This window comes from Haemaphysalis longicornis, unplaced genomic scaffold (genome assembly GCF_048455015.1).
Source record: "Haemaphysalis longicornis isolate Haplotype H1 unplaced genomic scaffold, Haemaphysalis longicornis Haplotype H1 scaffold_1, whole genome shotgun sequence".
Classification (NCBI taxonomy): domain Eukaryota; kingdom Metazoa; phylum Arthropoda; class Arachnida; order Ixodida; family Ixodidae; genus Haemaphysalis; species Haemaphysalis longicornis.
In genome coordinates, this window is record NW_027526203.1 from 261,879,807 (window position 1) to 261,898,528 (window position 18,722).

The 18,722-nt window shown below is 44.1% G+C and overlaps 1 protein-coding gene across 1 annotated transcript in view; it reads right to left on the minus strand.

Moving 5' to 3' along the window:
• Positions 1-18,468, minus strand: part of LOC144145078 (uncharacterized) — a 36,721-nt gene extending 18,253 nt beyond the window's left edge. Inside the window, exons 1-7 of the mRNA XM_077676574.1 lie at positions 18,226-18,468; positions 14,065-14,247; positions 11,917-12,003; positions 7,011-7,074; positions 5,294-5,429; positions 2,742-2,886; positions 252-385 (exon numbers count right to left, since the gene is read on the minus strand). Coding sequence (XP_077532700.1) covers positions 252-385; positions 2,742-2,886; positions 5,294-5,429; positions 7,011-7,074; positions 11,917-12,003; positions 14,065-14,247; positions 18,226-18,259 — 783 coding nt within the window. The 5' untranslated portion in view covers positions 18,260-18,468. The remainder of the gene's footprint in view (positions 1-251; positions 386-2,741; positions 2,887-5,293; positions 5,430-7,010; positions 7,075-11,916; positions 12,004-14,064; positions 14,248-18,225) is intronic.
• Positions 18,469-18,722: the final 254 nt, after the last annotated feature.

Here is an 18,722-nt window from a genome sequence, read left to right on the forward strand (position 1 = left end):
TGGCAAGCAAATTATGCAGGCACCTTGGCTCCCCTGTTTAATAAAAAATAATCACAAATTATTTGCCAGTTACTGCCAGTCCTGCTGCCTCAGTTTCTTGCCCGTCTTCCTTTTTGCTCGCTTTAATTATGCAGCTTTGTTAAACCTGGAAAGATAGGTTCTTCACTAGTGACCATAGTCCAGAAAACAGAAATATAGAAATAAAAGTTAATCAGAAAAAAAGAAATTGCTGCGATTGCTCGCGCTCTCACCTTAGCGTAGAGTTCGCTCAGATCGTCTTCGGTGGAGAGTGGCCGCTGCTTAGCTCGTCCCCAGGATGGAAGGCTTCTGGTCTTAAGTGTCAGATCATTGCTGCCGTAGAGGTTGTAGTACGGCTCCTCCAGACCTGCAGCCAATGAAGTGGGTGGCCAGTCTAGGTCATTGTGACCATCACACTTTTCCGCATCATGACAGTGCAAACATCAGCAAGACCGGCCCGGTGGGTCCACTCTCTAAAATTGTGTATACTCGCAGATCGCTGGTCATCTGAAACTAGACAAACGGATAAGCTAAAATGGGTGTGATGTGGCTGTAAGTACGTGCATTTCCAAGTGGCACTTAGAAATGTGTGTATTTACCAATGTGTGAAAACGGGAAGACATACATGTTTCCCAGAGTGACCAAATTCCCACGTTATAATTCGTACCCGAATTTTCAAGCGGCCCAGAAGAGAACTGTAACCACAATCTAATCACTCTATTAGGTTAAACTGTAATGTGTTCAGACCCCTCCCCAAAGGTCTGTTTAAAAAAGCAGTTAACCTCACGCAATCCTAATCGCAGCACCGTTTCAATAACACGTCTCTGCGTGTTCCACAAAAGAGCTGACTTCCAAGGAGGGAGAAGCAACACAAACACCGTTTTCTCTTCCAGAAAGACCTTAGTGTTAAATACCGATACTTCTTTTTATCAAATTTCCTCCTAGGTTTCCCCACTTCTATTCAGTCCTTAACCCCACAGTGCCCAGCATATCAAATCTGATACACGGTGCTTGAGAAGCCAGAAAGAGATGCTAAATCACATAAAGCTGAGACCAAAGCCCAGAGTATCATTTTTAATATGACGGAGTTTTCTCAAGTGAGTAGTTCAGAAAGGTGCCGCCACAGGTCTGGCAGCTCGAGAAATACGGCAGCACATGGGAGCTCGCGCAGTGGCATCCAATCGGCATCCTTTTAGTCGATGAACAGTGCGTATTTCGTTCTTTCATCCTACATTTGGTCATTTTTTTTCTTCAGAAAATGTTGCACGACCAAAATGATATCTCTGTTGTCATTTTTGAAAGCCGCCCACTCTTCGAAGTTGCTTCCAATTTCCGTGTGTAATATTTGATACAATGGGCCTTCATTGATGGCACAATTTTTTAATCGCGTTTGACACGCTTTCTAAAACCACTTTCAACTGCACCAAGTGGTCCAGGTGCTGGAACATGTATCTCATATGCCATGCTATGTTCATCTGCGTCATGAATGCATGGAATGTCCACAGGTCCACAGGCTCCAGAGCCATCAGTTGAAGGAGCCGCCACTGAAGCTGACGACATTGCCAGCCTATCAGAAAACCTTATCTCCACAGGAAAAGCACCAAGAGGATTGTCGAACAGTTTCTCTCCGCCTTCCGCAAAGCAGACAAAGGTCATGCCAAATCAGCCCCAAGATGATGTTCCAAGACACATGGCTGGGCATCTTCCACTTGTGACAAGCTAGCAACTTCAACGTAGGAGCTGTGTACCAAGCACTATCACGTTTAGCGTAGCTGTGTTCGCAAAATTCAATGTACCTCTCTGCCTGGAAAAGCAATGCAACTGCTTCTTCGAATACCACAAGCCATGACACTGTAGCTGGCAAGGAGGCAGCAGAAAAGCCCACTGTATCATCATATACGATACATTCATTAAATATTTACCGATTTGAAATTTCTTTTTCCTTTTGTATGAATGAAGTCATCTTAGCCCTAAATAAAGGTACACACAAGTCTGGAATTTTCATTTGCTTGGAAATACGTTCGGGCTTTGTGGGGTTAATTAAAGGATTTTACACTGATGTTCCCTACAAAGACCAAATTTTTATGTTCTCATTTACTGCTTTGATCGATGCTTCTTGGAGCAGCAATCATGAAACAGCAGTTTAAACACATGAGCACATGATAAACAATTGCAGGGCACTACAGAAAAAGCAAGAAGCCTATATCACTAGATTACAGTGCCGTGAATACAAATACTATACCACTAGCAGCAGCTGTTTATTAACGCAGAAAACACCAGAGAAGAGAAAATGGGTATCACCCCTCTATACTTTTTTGCACTACCATTTGTGACATCACAAATTGTGAATGGTTAAACAAAATTTGGAATAGCTTGCCCAAGCTTTTTTCTGGAAAAAAAAAAAAGACTAAGGTAAGCACGCATGAAGCGGACTGCGTGCACTTGAGCCTTGTATAGTTGTGGTTTTTAATGCATTGTTTCTATGGGGAGTTTGCCGGGACCGCGATGATCCATCGCAACAAGCGGGTCGTCGTAAGTTCAGGGGACATATCAGCGGGGTTCCACGGTATTTGCATATGCCTAGACATGGCTTTCTGAAATTACCAGAGGGTATTGCCTTTCTCGGCGACTGGACATTGTTCTAGTGACGCATTACGAAGCTGCAGGACAGGACCTTCACTTCACTGAGCCCACAACAGCCCGTCACTGTCGGAAATGCCCACCTCTGTGACTGTAGGAGCTGCACTGGCTGAGAGAAGGCACCTGCAGCGTCACCTCACCGTCGAGGCTGGCTGCAGAGGATGGCTGTGTGTAGGGCACGTCCACAGTGTGAACCCCACACTCACTCAGGGGGCGCATTCCTCCCACCTGCAAAACCAGCAGGGTGAAACGAGAGGGAAAACTTCAACACAAAATTTAAAATGAATCGTAGCACGTCCTGCAGTTCCTTACAAGTGGGTTTCGTTGCACTCTGTCTATGCTTCAGAAAAGAAACCTCGTAGCTGACCGCCTTCACTTGCAGCCCATCTGGGCCTTATCAGAGATCCGAACATGTTGACACCACCCTTTCCAAATCCAACTTAGTAAGGTACTAGGTAGAATCCACACACCAGTTTAGCTAGTGGCTCCAGCTGTTTCACACTTGAAACCACAGCTGACATGAACGTCACACTTTAACTTGTGTCCTCAAATTTGAACCAATATTAGTATTCATAAATTCTAGTTGAACGCATTTTAATCACCATTCTCATCTATCTTTTCTTTTTCTTTTTTTTCACAGTGAGACTGTTTATAGCTGGGGTTCCGTGGATTTTTCATGCCTACATCTTGCAGCAATGCCAACATATCGCAAATGCTCGACAGAAAACTGCCGCAACTCTTATGTCATCAGAACTTTAAAAACAATTATATACCACAATTGGCCGCTACGGCAATTCTATCATTACACAAGGTTTGATTCATTTGTCATAATTAGTTAGTCCGCAGTGGCGTAGTAAACATTACAGAATTCCCATCCGCTGTCAATACATGGGCAGATACCTACGGGATGGCAGCAAACAACTCCATGTTTGTCTGCTGGTTATATAAAACTGTAGACCTTCCAAGCGTGGAAAAAGATGTTGACTAAGGATGAAATACACAGGATGACGTGCTAACTATACATGAGCTAAAAATACACGCCCTATGTATTTCGTCCTTCGTGTCTTTTTCTGCGCCTGTTTTCATGATGAATCAACACCAACTCGTCCAACATTCCACCATGTTAGTCCTTCCAAGTTTCATTAAGTAATCACAAAGCCATGGCGCCGACCATCACCAAATGATGCGAAAAATAAATACGTGTACACTCTCTAACCATGTGTCTGGTGTGCATTTTATACAGCTTCGCTGGCCATCCACCTTCACAGAGTCATCGTCATCATCAGCTAACTTGGGTCCATTGCAGGATGAAAGCCTCTCCCATTGACCTCCTGTCCTGAGCTGCTCAAGTCCATTCTTTGCCCCCAAATTTCCTTATTTCGTCCCTCCATCGAGTTATTGGCACTCCCCTCCTTCTAGATCCGTCTCTCGGTATCCACTCTGTTGCCCCGGCGGTTCACTTATTGCTGTTGTTAGGTTGTCATTTAGCCTGTCCACACTATCCTCTTTTTCCTCGTTTAGAAGCTCAAATTTGCTTTGAAGAGTTATTTTGAACTCCTGCGTCCTGTCTCTGACTAATTTCATGCCTGGTTTCTTACTTTTTACGAGTTTCCTTCTTTCTTTTTCGTGATTCAGCTTTACTTTGCCTCTAATTATCCTATGTTCACTGCTGCGAATCTGGCCTAGCACATCTACGTCCTGCACAATTCCTGGATTGTCACTACCAATGAAGTCTATTTCATTTTTTGTTGAACCGTCGGGACTTTTCCATGTCCATTTCCTGTTTTTTCATTTGCAGAAGAATGTGCTCCTTATCCTCAGGTTATTCCTCTCCCAAATCCTACCAGTGCCTCTCTTTGACTGATGCGACTACCTATTCCGAAGTTTCCCACTGACATTTCTCCTGTTTGCTTGTTGCCTACTTTATCGTTAAGGTCTTCCATCACCATCGTGAATTGTGTTGTACCCTTCCTCATTGCTGATTTGGCGTGGCATCCTCGTAGAAACTTTCTACTGCATCATCATTGTCATTTAGTTGGCTGTTGGTGCATAGGCTTGTACTATCGTTAACCTGCATCGCTTGTTTAGCTTGATCATAACGACTGCTACTCTTTCGTTAATGCTGAATAATTCCTCCACGTTCCCTGCTATTTCTCTGTGGAATAGGAAACCCACTATGCTCTTTCTTTTCTTGAGGTCCTTGGTACCCCAGAATATGTCCACTAGTGAGCTCCATGAAGCCTTCTCCTGTTCTTCTAACTTCACTTACCCTATAATATCCCACTTAATCTCCAAGAGCTCCTCTGGTAGTACGGCCACGCTTCCCTCACTAGACAGGGTTTGCGCTGTTCGCGTGTTTGTGTGATGCACGAACACAGAGTGGAATGGCTCATAATTTTTTTTTTTCTCATCTGCCACAACTGCGTAGTACACTAATCAGTGGTGACTCTTCATTTGTGTCCGCTTACCTCTCCCACTATTTGCGGTAGTTTCGCATGCGGACAATGTAAATGTAAGTCCACCAACCACCAACCTAGTTCACTTGCACATAACTAGTTCTGAAGAAAACCCCTACGTGAGACGCCCACTGGTGAAACATGTGGCACAACAGGAAGGGAGCAGAACCAGTGCTTACATCTCCCACGAAGCCCTGGTGCCCAAAGTGCAGCTGTGACATGCTCTCCACCGAACTTGTTCCGTCCGGTGTGTTCGCACCCAACTGGCCGCTCAATGGACGGCGAGCCTTCGCACTCAGGAAGATGACCGAGTCACTGTCACACAGGGAAGAGGCACGGAAAAACTGCATCAGGTAATAGCTGGTACGGTCTTTGGAGTGTACGTTGCCAAAATACTGTACAGATAATGATTTGTTCATGCTGGTAACGTGACATTAGCCTTGCAAAGCATCGGTGAGTGGACCACTAAAAGAAATGCCACATGCTGTTTAAAAAGCCGCATTTAGTGTAAAAAACAGTGCATCAGATAGTTCAATCTATCGAATCACTGCTCAGTATCGAATCACTGCTCAGAAGGTCAAAGAACTGCCAACGAAAAAAAAAACAGACCTATCAATTATTTTTAACAGCAAAGATGTTAAAGCTTTCTTCTGTCCGTGCAGATCATTAACAGGAAATTGCACTCAGCGAAATTGAAAGGGGGAAAATCCTAGGCCAAGAAGTGTGAGGGTAAGTGGTGAAGAGACCAGTAGCCTAGAGTAGGTGTTGGGAGTGTGCGCCTCAAGAAAAAAATGCGGTTAAGAGGTCCTGGGAATCAGCCTGGGACCTTTACGCACCGTGAAGCCAGCAACCTAACCACTGGGCCACCCTAAAAGCCCGAGAAGTATGGTGCTGGCAGCAACAGCGAATAATAACATGTGCAGTCCATTGGAAAAAAAAAACACTTCCCATGGTCGGAATCGAGCCTGGGTCCCTCGCGTTATGAAACCGGCATTTGTCCGATTGAGCTATCATCGCATTTCGTGAGCATAGCATTTTCTTTGGGTTTAGGGCACAGGCATTGGCTTTGGACTTTGGCTGAGTTGAACTTTGGCAGTTTGGATTTGGGCCTTCAGGAGGGTGGATTGTGGACTTTGATTTAACTCGGTTTGCATGGAGAAAGCTTCGCATTTTAATCATCTTTCTCTTAATAAAGAAAGGGGCAGACCTAAGAAAAGCCAAGTTAAAGATAATGAAGGCCACCAGCTTCGCTGTTTCCTCAGTCTTCGCATCTCAATTGCGAAGGTGGCCGAATGTTTTTCCTACACTTGAGCAGAAATCTTCTTCAAGATTTGTGAGAAGCTACGAATATTCTGCTTTAGAGCTCTGAGAAGTCCACGCCAGTCAAAAGCATGTTGCTAAGCTGATAAATTCGAGCAAAATTACAATAAACTTATCCTTGAGTGAACACTAAGTCCCAGATAATCATCCTCAAGTTTTGTACTGTAACATTATCAGATCAAATGCAAAAAAAAAATAATAAATCAGCCAGTAAAATTTCGAATATTCACAAATTTTTTCTCTCCATCTTTCAATGCTTCTGACAAATTGGTAACTGCAAATAAGCTCACCTTGTGTATTAAAGCATACTGTGCCGTTAAGCAGAACAAATGTTAGTGCCCTAACAATGCAAGAAGATAACACAAACACAACTAAACTAAAAAGCCACAGATAGCCACATCAACCTCAGTGGTGCCTTATTGTGAAACATCTTGTACACATAAAAATGTGATTAAAAGGGCTTTCCTCAGACGTTTTTAACGCAAGGTTTCAACATGTAAGGGAACACTACATTCATGACAGGACACTTTAAATCAGATGTACAATCCCACTTGTTGGGCACAGCTGTGTTCTCACCTTTGCACCATGCTTGTAGCTGGTGGTCTTGATATGCTGCTACTGCGACTCAGGTTCTCCACAACTGCACAGTGAAAAAACGGTGAAGTCACCAATTACGGTGTAGCCTCTCTTTAGACTGTGTTAAAAATTTAATTTTGGGTTTAACATGCAAACGAGTGCTTTCCTCTTCTACTATCAGCCTGCACGTGGACGGCAGCCTCAGTGATAGGGGAGGGTTACAGTTGAATTTAGACAACTTGGGGTACTCAAGAGTGCATCAAAATCTTGAAAACACAGGCACTGTATTCAAAAAAAGTTAAATAGGGTACTTTATGTGCTGAAGCTACACTCACGATGAATTTCCAAGCTTGCAAATATCCAATGTGCCTATTTTGTGCCATGCCATAGCATGTGTGAGGCGCATCGCAAGAGAACGGCTGACACCATCTTGTAGTCGTTTCAAAAGCCTGGCACACTTCAAACATATTTTACAAAATGGGGGGCAAACTCTGAATTCCACTATTTGGTTATGTCGTGTGCCATTACAGAGGCTTGTGGATTAATCTAGGACACTTTGGGCCTAACCCCTTAGAGCAGTCAGTGCTGGTCTTAGGGGTGGGCGACCAGGGCAGTTGCACAGGGCGCCAACGAGAAGGGGGCGCCGACCTGCACTGAACGCTCCCCCCCTCCCACTCCCGGTTCTCTGTCCCCGGCCCACTCCCTGACTTCCGTCCATCAAAAGCAGAGACTTCAGCGGTGCATTTTGAAGTGTGGGAGAAAACGCGCATTTCCAAACTATCCCAAATTATCAAGCACATACCGAGAAACATGGACCCATAATTTCACATCCCAAAATGAGGGTGCGAAGGTGGAATCGGCCTTCCGAGAAACCGCCTGAGGTGGCTGCGAGACGTGGCACCAGTACTCACAAACGTAAGTCAAGTATAACTGTTGCCATCTGACACTTTCCGGCGCCTTAACTCTCGCTACCGTGGGAATTTGACCGATTTTCAGGGGGTCTACGAGGACATTTTTTTCTGCTAAACATATTGGTTAGGCACTGATTGCAGCAATAAAAAAGGCAGATGATTTAATGCCCTTTCCAACAACACCAGTTTTTAATATGTTTTCACGCATCATAGCTGCAAAAAAAATATCAAAATCAAACGTTTCGTCAAGTTGTCAAAGAAAATGATAAAAAAGGAGTTTTGTACAACAAACCACCGATAACAGAAAAAATTTCAGATATACATTTTGTAGGGAAACCTTTCAAAAACACGTACTGAAAAAAATGTTGACTTGCACGGAATAGTTTGTCAGATATAAAAGAAAAATGTTACCATGCGTGGTGCCCGTGCCATGCGGTGACGGCCAACCTCCATTTTAAAATGTGCAATTTTGGGTGGTTCCCTGGCAGAAATCTGGCGGCCTGACATCATCAGAGGCACAAATTTGTCCTCACGTTACGTAAAAACATCTTGTCAATGACTGACTTCGCATTTACGGCCAGCACAGTATTCGGGACAAGCACGCGATGGGAAAAAAATCTGCATGGAGTTAAATACGAAACTCGGTGGTTGATGCTTGTTGACTTTCACTGTCAGTTATCTCACAAAACATAAACTTCCAGTTTATTATCATGTTCTGACTCGCTATTGCAGCTCTGCTTGCAGGAATGAGGAGCGATGCGCTATATAATCGTGCCCTGCGAGCTTTCACCAAGTAGCTGTTGCACGATAAAAAAGATTAGCACTACGAGCCTTCTGCATTGCAGCGCCACCTAAAATTTTCGAAAGAGACAATAACAATCCTGTTGGATACTCTACTCGAATAGACAGTTCTACTAAGGAGCAACACTACACCTCCGGAGATACCCTTATAGGGAAATGAAACTGGCTGGTCAACAGTAGCCAGTGTGCAAGGCCCGTTTGAAGCACTCTCCTTGTAGGAACTGATATCTGGCGACTGGGTGTTATCTTTTGACTTGCTTTGAAAGTTCTCATAGCAGAAATTGGGTAAGGGTGGGACAAAATCACGAGCGGCATGCTTTTTTCGAGGACCAATAGCGGGTGCTAAACGCGACATGGCAGATGGGCTTGAAGTTGGGTAACTGCGTAGTAGCGCCAAATGTAAATTTTACGATGCAGAAACGAAACCGAAACTGTTGTAAACTGTTTGCGAACGGTCCTGTGGGTTTTGTGCGTTAGCGAGTAAGTGACAATCATAGCAGTGGCCGGAAGGTACAAGATGAGGGTTCAGCTGACCAAGCAATACCAAGATGATCACCCCAGCCTCCCAAAAAACAGCAAAACTTGGGATGCTTGGAAAACCAATGTGAACTGTGAACTCAACCTTTTGCCCCCCCCCCCCCCCCCCCCCCCGAAACTGACAGGGGCATTGAAATCCTTGCCTCTCGGGCTGTTTCAGAGCAGTTTGGCGCAATTTTCGCGATTTTTTGGAGCAGCCTGGAGCAGGAAAATGGAATTGTATCAAAACTGCACAACATGCGCTGCTGTCTCACCCCTGGGAGGTAGGCCAAGGAGTGCACAAAACAAAACAAATTTGTTTGTAATTTGCAGGTGAGCATACTTCCTAGACAATTACCTGAATGGAACATGGGCGAACTAGAGTTTTATTCCAGCAGACAAACCTGGGCTGAACGTTTTCCTCCAGTGGGACCCCATATATTCACAGCAGATGGGAATTCCCAATATTTACAACTTCACTGTGAAGTATGTAATTTTGAAACGTAAATGAAATTTGGCATAGTGGTAGAGTCGTCTCAGCAGCTAATTGCAATATAATTGATTTTGTGATAGTTTCAACGAAACAAGAGCTAGGGCCATTTTCTGTAATCAAACACCCTCCGTAGATGGACACGCCTCACTGTGCAACACACAATGTGGCAAGGCCAGCTTATACTTAAAGACCAAGTGTACACCGATTCCCTTAAAGTGGGCTTCACCTCTAAACACAAATTCGCTGCTGGGAGGACATTTTTTAGGGGTAATATAGGCTGTGTTAGATCAAAATATGAAGGCCATGAAATTACTCTTTATTTTTTTTTTCCTGGTGCTGAAGGTGTGGCGCAGTTTTAAGATTCCAGGGATTTGAGAGGGCGGACCTTAGTGCGATTCCTGTCTACATCGCTGTGTCGTCAGAGATGGTCTGCTGAATTCTATTCATAGACAGCCTCGCTGTAAACATTAGTTTGATGTGGGGGGGGCCTTGGCAGCAGTTCGCACAGGGCAGCGAATGAGGTAAGGCAAGACTGGCCCTGCCTCCCAGTCATCTACTGCACACCGACTGACAAGAAGTTTAAAGAAAGGGCATTGTCTAATGGAAGGTCCTTCGAACATGTCCGAGTGATGTATCCTTCCTCTCGTCAGAAGAGTCAGCAACACACGGGAGAATGAAATTAGCTCTGATCGCAAGGTTTCTAGGCTACAAAACAGACAGAAAGCCTTGCAGTGTGGTTGCAATTTGGCCCATCATGTTCTACAGCAAGCTGCCAAACCATTTCACAGGAATCTATGGCGACTTTGGTGACAAGGATTGGGTAGTCTAGCTGCAAGGACTGCACCATAGAGTTCCATACAATAATAACTAGAGGGGAAACTGGCGCTAGTGTCAACGCAAACTCCAAAATGGCACTTACGTTTCAATGGGAATGATGGGTAGTTCTGGAAGCGGATTGCCTAGGATCGAAACGGGACTAAGGCTGCACAAATTGTGTTTTTTGTCAACGAAACTATTATTGCACCGTTCGCTGTTCGCAAATTACATGGCAAACAAGACAGTTAGTGACTAATAACAGGTGTAGTGCGAAGTAAAGCGGTGCGTTTAAATAGAAAGCAGATGCGGAGTCGAGGAGGTTTGCGGAGTATGTTTGCCATTTGCCGCCAACTGCAGCGGGACACGGACTTCTCCAATAACTGTTTGTAAAAGTTTCGACGCTTGTAGCTTTTAATATTAAGAAAAGTATTCTGCTCCTAAAAAAAGAAACCGATTGCTTTTTGGGGAAGTTATTCTTGCCTGAATCAGTGACATTCATCAAGAAGCATTCCTATCAGCCACCGGTACTGCTGGTCAATGCCGTAGGAGCCGGCGTTCGCATGAGAGGTGTGGCTGTTCCAAGCAATTCGCAACCGTCGTCAGCTCGACAATACATTGCTCTGCCGAATGAGCAGCGCCGCATCTGGCCGCATCTCCTAATTCGCAGACAACTTCGCCGCATACAGCAACATCATTTGTGTTTTCGTGCTCGCTGTGCCGGCAATGAATTGATAACCCACCCAATGCGCAACTCTGGTTATAAAACATACCACTCAGGGCGGCGTCAGTGCGTGTGCGGCACGCAGTTCCAGGAGAAACGTATTTTTGATCGCTTCTTCCAACAGCCCGCGTAGGCAAATGCATTCATGTAAACCCAAAACGAAAACGAAACTGCCTGCAATCCATAGTAACTTTCACAAGCCATCGAGGGCCAATCCGAATCTAGAACTACCCATCACACCCATTGCGGCGGACGATCGCAGCGCCAGATTTCTCTCTAGTTGTTATTGTATGAAACTCTATGGATTGCACTGTCTGCAACTGCATGAAAGCAAAAGGGGGAACTCTGGGGGGGAATGCTTGCAAAACTATCACTCGCTGAAAAAGTTCCACTAAATGCTCAAGGCATTAGGCCCAGAATGCCAAGCATCAGTGGTACTCGTTTATGATTTTATGAGGCACTAGTGACCAATAATGCTGACAGAAAAATTAAAAACCAGCAGATACAGACAAGAATGTTGTTCTAATCTGTTTCTTTAACCGTTCAAAAAGCTCAATGTAATAGCTGCCAAGACAGGTAATAGAAATTAAAATGGATTCCACCGCTTTGTAGTCATGTGCTTTGTTGTTCTTTGATTATCAGACTTACCATAGGCTTTATCATTGCTTGTCTTTCTTGAACAGCAGTGCCAGACAACTACCACGGCCAGGATAATCACAATGAGTCCCACAGCACCTGTTGTGAAATTCACAGCACAAAATATTTCAATAATTAATAGCTCATACCATAACTTCTGAAGACGCAGACTACAAAAAATTTGGTTGCTGTGACCAGCGAAATCCTTACCATCTGTGGTATTTTTTCTTTGCCTGTTTGCAGAGTTTACAAAACACTGTTTGAGATCACACGGCTATTCTTTACAGCATCAAAGAATTCAGAGCTTCCCTGTCATCCACCATTACATTCCAGTTAGTGTTCTCAGGATACTTTAACTTAAAATATTACGAATAATTCCATGAACACAAACTCGAACATCTGCTGGCCTGGCTATGATTAGAAGAGGTCCTGAAGCACCCTCTACCAACGCTACGGAGCACACAGGGACCAGCAAAAATTTTGTTAATGTGATCAGTATTAAGAAGCATATGATGCAATAAAAAATCCCTTATTCCGTTTCTAATTTACGAGGATGGTGTGGACAACTTTTGTGTGCCTAATGAAGTTTTTCTTCTAGAAATCACCTCCAAACAGGGTGCTTGTGGCATTACATGCAAACAGTCTTGTATGATTTTGGCAGAAATTTGTAAGGGGAGACAGGTCAAAAAATATTATTTTACGTCCGTCTATTCTACTTCTTTTTTTTTTCTTGGTTGCTTCAGCATTTTTTAACATTCTTCTTTTATTTGGCCGCAATTGAAAACTACCTTCAAACAAGAACTTAGCAAGAAACAAAAAATGTCAGAACAAGACGCAACGACTCGAGAAATCCCCAATTCGCTTGAATTGTGACCATCTGTGTCTAAGCAAATTCCAAAATGGTTGTTCCCACAGTTTTCCCCTCCACCTGTTGTTGTAACACAAGCAAATTTTTCATGCACATTCCTTAGGATGAATGCAGAGTAAAACTCTATATTAAAATGTAATATACTGCAGTTAAAAACAAAATGAAACATCTTTTGAAAGGCATCTAAATAGCACTTATTACACTTTCTCTCGTTCTTTACAAACTTGTAAATTTGAAATACACTTCATGGCTACTTTTGTACCTTCTATCAATCACAAAGAGCAAGATAGGCTGAAAAACTTCAGACTCAAAGAAAAATTAATATTTAATAATGTGTGCCCAAGAGACCCTCTATTTTGCCATTATTTCTGCACAAAACAAAAGTACAAAAGCATATCTCCATAAACAAAAATTTAAAAAAAATGTATGACATGCTGAGCACTTGGACTGAGTTTCAGCTGTCTTGTGCTTTGCTCCAACACCATTTGTACGGCTGCAGCAATGGATGTGTCGATCAGCATTGCAATGCATCAGTTTTCTTTGATGTGTAGCTGGAGCCCATATTATTCCTTGCACATGCCGAAGTCCTACAAGGCCAACAAGAACTGTTCAAGCCAGATTGTAGTAACAATAAAATTAAAACTAGATTTTTTTTTTTTTTTTTTGCGGGAATATTCTGAAAGTTGCGTTTTTTTCACTCTAGGGCAAGAATTCAATAATACCAGGCACATTAATAAAATCTTTGTGAAAGGGGATTACTCTAATAACATTCTGCCGGACGCCATGCGATGTATGGCTCGATGAAGTATAGACCCTTTAAAGTGAACTCCTGTGCTGTCTCAAGGACTGGGGAAAGCTGGAGCTTACTGGGAGTGATGGTTCTACCTGTTCATAAAGATAAAACAATGCTAAGCAGTTGTGTAAGCATGATAACTCTATTAGAGTGGGGGGGGGATGGCACATGCTAGAAGAGCTCCTGTCGCCACAAGCCACTGTCCCGCATTTTGTTCACACTCATGCGACATATGTCTGCCCACAATTAAAAAGCTGGCCCTCCTTTCTACAGGGGAGCTGCTCACCAGCCACATATTCCATGTCAATCTCTTTTTCAAGAAAGTAATCATACACAGCACAAAACAGTAGGCAGACATCGAGTGCTATGCCCTTAGGCAAAAACGAGCCCCACAGAGCACCCGCAGGTGTACAACTGTGCCTTATGGCTGGCACATGGAATCGGGATGTGGAGAAAGCGCATGGGTGTAAGAAGAAAAGGTGCGAGGCGGCCTGCCCACCCATTGCGGCTCCGATGAGGATGGGCAGGTCCCTGGAGTGGCCGGTGACAAAGGAGTCCAGGAAGGAGCCCTGCTGTGCCACCGAGCGGTTCTCCTTGTCCATGTAGGCCAGCATGGTGACGCTCTGCTGCAGGATGATCGGGGGACGCTTCCCCTCGCCCTTCCGCAGCGGCCCGTCCCATTCTGACAACACAAACACACGAGAGGCTGAGAGAGGCTGAGCAGGGCACCACCAACAAGTGCGGGCCTGAACTGGCACGCACCCGTCCTTCCTCCCCCCCTTGCAGGCAATGGGGGGAGGAAGAACGGGTGCGTGCTAGTTTCAAATCAAGAGTTCACAAAGAACTGGGAGGGAGAGAACAATGAGAGAGTGTAAATAAAAATCCACTCAAAATTAAACAACAACAACAACTTTGGGATATACTTTTCTGTACTCCTGGCCCATGACTTCATAAACTGTGAAAAATGAAATGGGATTGGCAGAGCTCAAGTGTTTCCGGATTATACTGTTGTGTTGCAAGACTAGGTATGCATCGACTGCTGTACATCCACATAATCGAGGTGATCTGCCAATAAAATCTGCCAAGAAATGTCACAGGCCCGCTAGTAGGAAATAGTTTTGCAGGATTTGCAAATTTGCAACTCTGCAAATGTGAGGTCGTGATTGCAGGATTACTGTGTTGCAGGTAGAAAACAGTGCAGAAGCAAGCTTTTAAATTCTCTGTATTGTTAGAAATATTTATTAGTGGTGACACTAAAAAAAAGCAAACGTCAATGATGGCATCTCCCCGACAGTGACTGAAAATGTGGGGCAAAGGTGGGGAGAAAAGAAGCGAGCATAAGATGACACAAGCAGGTGAAACAAGAGAAAAGTATTTCACACAAGAAATGCATAAGCAGCAACCAAAGACAAAAATACCTCAGAACTATGCCAACAACTAGATGAGGAAAAAAAAAAAGAAATGTAACTCCGACAGGCAAACACATACTGGCATCACAAATAATAAAAGCCATTGCAGGTATTGAGAATATGCAACCAGCAGAAATAGTACAGTAAAAAAAGGGGAATATAATTCACAGAGAGTAAAAACAAGGACTTCAGAAAGGTAAAGCACTATAGGTTACATTGTACAATATAAAAATAAAGACAGGTTAATACAACTTAGCACAAACACCCAAGAGTAAAAAAAAAAAAGCATTGCGCATGCAGATCCCTAGGAATTTGGCAAGGCACACGACTTTAATGTGTCGCTGCAAAATCGTGACATACGGCAGCAACGCACGGGAAATCACAAACAGCGACAGTGCTGAGCTGTTCCCCCTCTTTAATCTCAAAGCAAGCTGTGTAGACAGCTAATGCATCTTTCCATTTCCAATGCATTGATGAGAACTTTGCTTTTGAAAGTGGGAGCCAGGTGCACTGTTTCAAAAGAAGGGGGGGGAGGTGACAGAGAACAGACAGCCTATATTCAAGCCCACACTTGAGATGCATTGCCCACCTCATATTCCAACCACCGTTTATTTTAAGCACACGCAAAGCTAAACTGCATACGTTCCCTTTTGCGAAAGAAAGTCAACCGACTGCCGAATCACCTTCAATATTAAAGAACAGAAGCCGACGCGCACTCTCCCTATATGATCTCCTCCAGATGAACGATGCACGTTTCCCAATTGGTGCGGTCCAGTTACAGTCACTAGTGCTAATCTTTTCGTACCCCACTGCACGTGTACAGTGCAGCTATAATTGAACGTACCTCAGAGGGCCAAAAAAAAAGTTAAATTTCGTTTACGTGAAGTTATAGTACAAAAACGTATTAGGAAAAGAAATCGGGAAAAGTTCCCTTAACTAAAATGCCCGCTTATGTGAAACATTTTTGCATTTTGCCTAAATTAGCAAGGCAATGCTACTACCAGGCACTTGCACGTACACCCGGCAGCAAAATAAGCCGGGGCAGGCAAGCGCGCGGCAAAATGCATCGCCATGCCATCCGGTGTTGCACTTCTGCAGTCGAGACATTGATGTGCACGTGCGTGTCCAACCACGCTCGCTGCCCTGTTTTTTCCTTCACTTCAAGCAGCAAAGCTGATCACATTCAGCGTTTTGGAGCTAGGGGTCACTTTCTCTGGCCAATGGGTTTTGCTCGCAAACGCTTTGGCAGGAGGAGGCATGGGTGAAGTGTGCGAGGCTCGCTCTGTCCCAATCCGACAGATAATATCTTGCCTGTTTAGGTGGCAAACTTGTGCGACATGTATTTCATTGGCATTTTTTTTTTTACTAAAATATGCTGTTGGTTGTTAACTAAGAATGAGCACACAGAAAAGGAAAAGGATGGGAGAAATAGTTTAATCAAAAACGTGTGATCACCGGTCACCGTGCGCACGTGCTAAAATAAGTGTGGAAGGTGAAAATACGCAAGCAGTGATTGGCACAGTCATAGGCTTGACAAAGAAGGACACAAAAAAATGAAAGACGTTATTCTACCTTAGCAGTTAACATAAAAATAACCCTAAAAATGAAGGCGACGTAAAAAATGAGAGAGACCCCTAGTGCCCAGCACTGAATGTGATCAGCTTTGCAGCTTGAAGTGATGGAAAGGACAGGGCAGCGAGCGTGGTTGGACGTGCACGCGCACATCGATGTCTTAACACCAGAAGTGTGACGTGTGATGGCATGGTGATGCATTATGCCATGCGTTCACGTGCTCCGGCTTATTTTGTCACCGGGTGTACATTTTCATTTTCAACATTTATATTTTCAGCCCATATTCAGTGTGTTCCCCAGTCAAAATTATGGAAATTCGACGGAAATAATACTCGACCTCGCATCCGAATCTTCCACCTGCTGTACATTTACAGAACAACAGTTAAGGCATTCACTGCATTTGTTTTGGATTGCACAAGAGTTACAAGGCACCTCCTCTCTTGCACTTAGCAGATAGTTTGGTGAGAGAGTCAATAAATCAGTGGCATTCTGTGAGACGGGCTTTTGTTTACTGCAGCAACCATTTTAGGTGCTTTTGAATTAATGAGGTGTTGTATAAAAATGTAAAACCACCCTAAAACACGGCAAACGTAGCCAGAATGGGCACTGTTCACCGCTACTGTGCATATATGAGGTTTCCCTTCTGTGCTAGCAGATAATATAAGCAGCAGGAGGCCCATAAGTACAGGTGCCGTCAGAAGTAATTGGAGCAGGGGAGCTGTGGCCGAACCGCATAGGAGCGCCGTGTAGCTGCACCGGCGGTAAACTAAAAGAGCAGAACACGCATGCGTGACTGCCGACGCCGATAGCCCCTCTATACTTCTCAACCCACTTCTTTTAGCGCGGCTTCGAGCGTTATTCGCAGCATACTGGTCTCGGCAATGGCGCTGATCGGCACCTGTACTTTGAAAATGGGCCACCGTAATAGAAAATGCAATGCATTACGGCCAGAATTTGCAAATACCATTACAAGGTACAGCCAATGGATATATCGGCGCAGATAATTCATTTGCGGAGTTGACCAGTACAGCTATATCTGTTTCGTGTACCATTCCGAATCCATCCGCCCTATTTCCAATAGAATCACACATAGAAGTACATTTCTGAAATAAATCCTACATGCGCCTTACCTCAAAGTAGAAAACGGCGCGTGAATGCGGTGCATTCAGTACCATCCTGAGAATGCAGAGACGGATAATCACAGCGCGCGCGCACGCACGCATGCACACACACGCACGCAAGCTAAAGCATGCGCTGACCGCAGTTTTTTCACATAATTTTCTTTATGCTTGACTAATATCCGATAATGCAGATAAGAAGTTGCACCACCGGGGGCAACAAACAAGAGACTACGCAGGATCACATGAAACATCGCGCCAAATGTCGTGACGTTAACCAGGAATATATACGATGGGCGCACTAGTAACAGAAGACAGAAGCGAAAGTACTCAGCACAGAATTTAGAGGGATCTGCAGGACAAACGCGCGATCAAGATAAACGTCGAAACGCCCACTGATCATCGGTCATCGATTACCATATTCCATAGAAAGACCACTCTGCATGTTTAGGAGTATGTAGGAGCCGCACAAAAAACACAATATTCTGTGCAACTTAAAATTACTTCAATAAGATGCACGAAGTGAGGTGGGTGCATAAGCGACACAAACAATGAACTCACTTGATTGTGTTTCCCTGACCTCCTTGACAGCCATGCCGGCCAGAACTACGTATTTAACGTCGCTTGCTCATAGTAAGCTGCACCTAAGAATTACCGTGTTGTAGAAACATTACGAAGAAGTAGTTTTAAACATTAGAGGTCAACGTAAGTTCGTAGGAACGATCATATCATATCGTCTACACGCTCAGTGCAGCCCCAACACAGAAACTAACGCGGCAGTAGAAACAAAAATAATGATATAAGCAACGCTGGATTGGATCGACTGGCGATAACTGGTGCATAAAAACAAATACATAAATCTTTAAACGAAAGTATTTCAAAACAGTAAAAACCGTAAATTCAAGTAGTAACTTGCGGGTTATTGGTTTAAAACGTTATAGCTGATTTTACAAAAACTCTTTGTAGGTTTCGGTTTCGTATTCACTTTTTCTAGTGACGCTAGTGACGCCGCGCGGAATTTGTCCGAAGCCGGGAGACGGTGGGTCCACGGAGCCATA